The 3,259-nt window shown below is 34.4% G+C and overlaps 1 protein-coding gene across 1 annotated transcript; it reads right to left on the bottom strand.

The window, feature by feature from the left end:
* LOC109233979 (ATP-dependent DNA helicase pif1-like) lies at positions 1,130-3,170 on the bottom strand. The gene is made up of 2 exons (XM_019399804.1): positions 2,322-3,170; positions 1,130-1,288 (listed from the first exon to the last, which is right to left on the bottom strand). Exons 1-2 carry the CDS (start codon positions 3,168-3,170, stop codon positions 1,130-1,132), a joined length of 1,008 nt encoding a protein of 335 aa, XP_019255349.1.

The following is a 3,259-nucleotide window of genomic DNA, read 5'->3' as shown; positions in this document are numbered from 1 at the left end:
TAATCTGAAGTAGCTGTTAGTAAACCATATATGATAATACACGCTGGAATCCATGATTAATAGACAGTGCAGTTCATGATAATGTTTGAGTTTGTTGCACTATGGCATCTTAATGTCACACTAATTTGCATCTATTGAATCATTTAGCATATATTAGATGTGTTAGATCTGGTCTTGGAGAGGTATCCGATATTTGTTATCTGTATATATTTTTGACCAGTCCTTATTATTGCAGTATTTTTTTTCAGCTGTATGGAAATGAACTCTTGTGAGTTCAATCTTGGCGAAGTTGTTACAGTGGTCATCAATCAAGTTATGATTCTAAGTCAGGAGCGCAAGGTTCAGGTCACATGCGATTCACCTGTCGAACTATCACACTTGTACCTGATTGGTGACAGATGTAAACCGCCATAATTTTCTTTTCTCTGGACAAGATTTTAATTAATGTAAAATTCACATTATTCAGTTGATGAAATACCACATTGAAACATCTTTTCTAGAAGACATTCAGTATTTTTTCATCAACATGAGTCTCTTGAAATGTAAGAAGTACTGTTACAGCAAGTTATAGCAAAATATATTTGCACCAGTTCATGATATAACAATTTCAAAGAATTAAAAATAGATTATATTTTTTTCCAAAAGTAAAACATACCTATTAAATATTTCAGAAATCATGGTAACAACTCTTTTCCCAATTGGTTTATCAAACTTTGCAAGAAAAGTATTACATAAACCTCAAAATCCTACTTCATTAGGCTGTTTGGATGCAACAACCAAAGCTCCAATTTCCTCTGAACTACCACCTAAATCACCTAGCTACTTGATTAGGCTCCTTGGATGCAGCAACCAATGCTCCAATTTCCTCTGAAATACTACCTAAATCACCTACTTCATTAGCCTGTTTGGATCTAGCAACCAATGCTTCAGCCGTGGAAGCGATCTCAACTTGCTCCTCCGTTGCTGCCGTTGTTAAAATATTTGAAGTTTCAATAGGAAGAACAACTGACTCATTGGAAGTAGATGTAGGCACATCTGGATCATCTACTTCATTAGGCTGATTAGATGTAGCACCAAATGCTCCAATTTCCTCTGAACCATCACCTAAATCACCTACTTCATTAGGCTGCTACGATCTACCAAACAACACTCTAGCTATGGATGCAATCTCAACTTGTTCTTCTGTTGCTGGTGTTGCTAAAACATCTGTAGTTTCAATAGGAAGAATATTTGACTCATCAGGAGTTGATGTAGGTAGTTCAGATGCTACACTCTTTGTATTTGAATCCTACAAATGTTTTTGGAATCACCTCAGCAACTCTTTTCCCATTTGGTTCATCAATCCTAGCAACAAAAGTAGTAAATTCAAAAGAAGATGTATTTATTTATGGAATTGCTGAATCATCAACAGTAAGTTCAATTGGTCATGGAGTGACCAACTACATATTTGTCTTAACTACTCATAAGAGGAAAAGAAATAGAACCATAAATGACAGAAATTCAGCATTGAGTTTAAAATAATATTTGTAGAAATTTACAAAGAACCTACACCATATTTTTGTATGTAATGTAGTTTCAGAAGTTCTTTTTCCAACGGCGCAAGCAAAAAGTGGTTTCAACGTGAATACAGACAATATTCTTTCCAAGTCTAACTGTGAAAAGCGGAATACCAAAAATATATAACTGAATTTAAAAGTATATCTGTATAAATCAACAGAGAATCATGGTCTAATTTTTTTATATGTTGTAGTTCCAGAAGTCCTCTTTCCAACGGCACAAGCGGATCGCAATTTCGACATGCCATTGGAGAGATAAACATTTTTTAGTTAGAGCGTGCAAAGCTGTAAAAATCAGAATTGCAGAAATTTATAACTGAGTTGAAAATAATATCTGTATAAATCTACAAAGAATTTGGACCTGATTTTTGTAGATATTGTTGCTTCAACAGTCTTCTTTCTAACGGCATAAGCGGAACGTGATTTTGACATGTCTGCAGAGAGATATGAATTTTTTAGTCAGGACGCAGAAAGCTGTTAAAACCTTAATACCTGAAATTCAGAACTTAATTCCAAAGCATATGTGTATAAATTTATAAAGAATGCTAACTTTATTTTTGTACATACTGTAGCTCAAGAAGTTCTCTTTCCAACATCACAAGCGGATCGTGATTTCTTTCAACATGCTAATAAAACAATGTAACCAAAAGACATCATCATCAACAACAAAAATCTTAGTAGTTAAATAATTTAAAAGTAAACAGAAGAAGCGTACCACCTCAACAATTGTCAGAATAAATTCCGAAAAACTTCTTTAAATACTACATTTGTAGTTGCAGTAGTTATTTGTCCATCATCATCATAAACCAAAATTTTTAATCCCTTTCTAGTTGTCACCCTGGAAAGAGCAACATATAGCTGTCCGTGGGTAAACACAGGTTTCTTCAAAAATAATCCCACATGAGACAATGACTGTCCTTGACTTTTATTGATTGTCATCGCAAAAGATACAGCGATTGGAAATTGTCTTCGTTGGAACTTAAACGGAATTCTAGCATCAGACGGAGTCAATGTCATTCTTGGGATAAACACTTTCTGTCCAGCCATATGTCCTGATAAAACCTTGGGTTCAATAACTTGATTTCCAAGTTTAGTTATGATCAACCTTGTTCCATTACACAATCCTGCTGATTGGTCAATATTTCTTAATAACATCACCGGAACACCTACCTTTAGAGTAAGAGCATGATTTGGAACTCCAGAACATTTAATAGTATTCAAAAATTCTGGTGTGTATACATGTTCCAATGCTGAATAAGTCTGATCAGAGCAGCAAATTGTATCGGAACTCAAATATGATTTCTCAAGACTATGATTGAGTGAAATCATATATTCGTTGATTGATTCTACCATATCAAGAGTTGGAGCAAGAATGGCTCTTTGTTGGAGGTATCCTATATCTTTGCAACAATTGATAAAATTAGGATATGTACTTTCCACAATTGCAGATATTGGATCAACAGAGTCTTTTATCAGAAGATCATCTGGTATTTGGACTTTTTCATTGCCATCAACTGAGTTATTAATGATACCATCACCAATTGCCAAAACCCAATCTGAGAAAACTTTCAACTCTTGCATCTGGGGCCCTATTTCATGCCTTTGCAATCTCATATTCTTTGTTAGCGCTAAGAGTTGACAATGAGACCATAAATAAGAAGAATTGAGAGAAGCATTAACAATATCTTGCCTAGTACCTTTTG

This window comes from Nicotiana attenuata, chromosome 1 (genome assembly GCF_001879085.1).
Source record: "Nicotiana attenuata strain UT chromosome 1, NIATTr2, whole genome shotgun sequence".
Lineage (NCBI taxonomy): Eukaryota > Viridiplantae > Streptophyta > Magnoliopsida > Solanales > Solanaceae > Nicotiana > Nicotiana attenuata.
Note: the sequence above shows the minus strand (reverse complement) of the source record. Positions and strands in the feature narration are given on the sequence as shown.

Excerpts from the sequence above, each read along its gene's own strand:
- LOC109233979 (XM_019399804.1), bottom strand. The coding sequence starts at position 3,170 with ATGAGATTGCAAAGGCATGAAATAGGGCCCCAGATGCAAGAGTTGAAA. Across the intron at positions 1,289-2,321 it reads TAACTACTGCAACTACAAAT|GATTCAAATACAAAGAGTGT; the intron begins GTAGTATTTAAA and ends AAACATTTGTAG.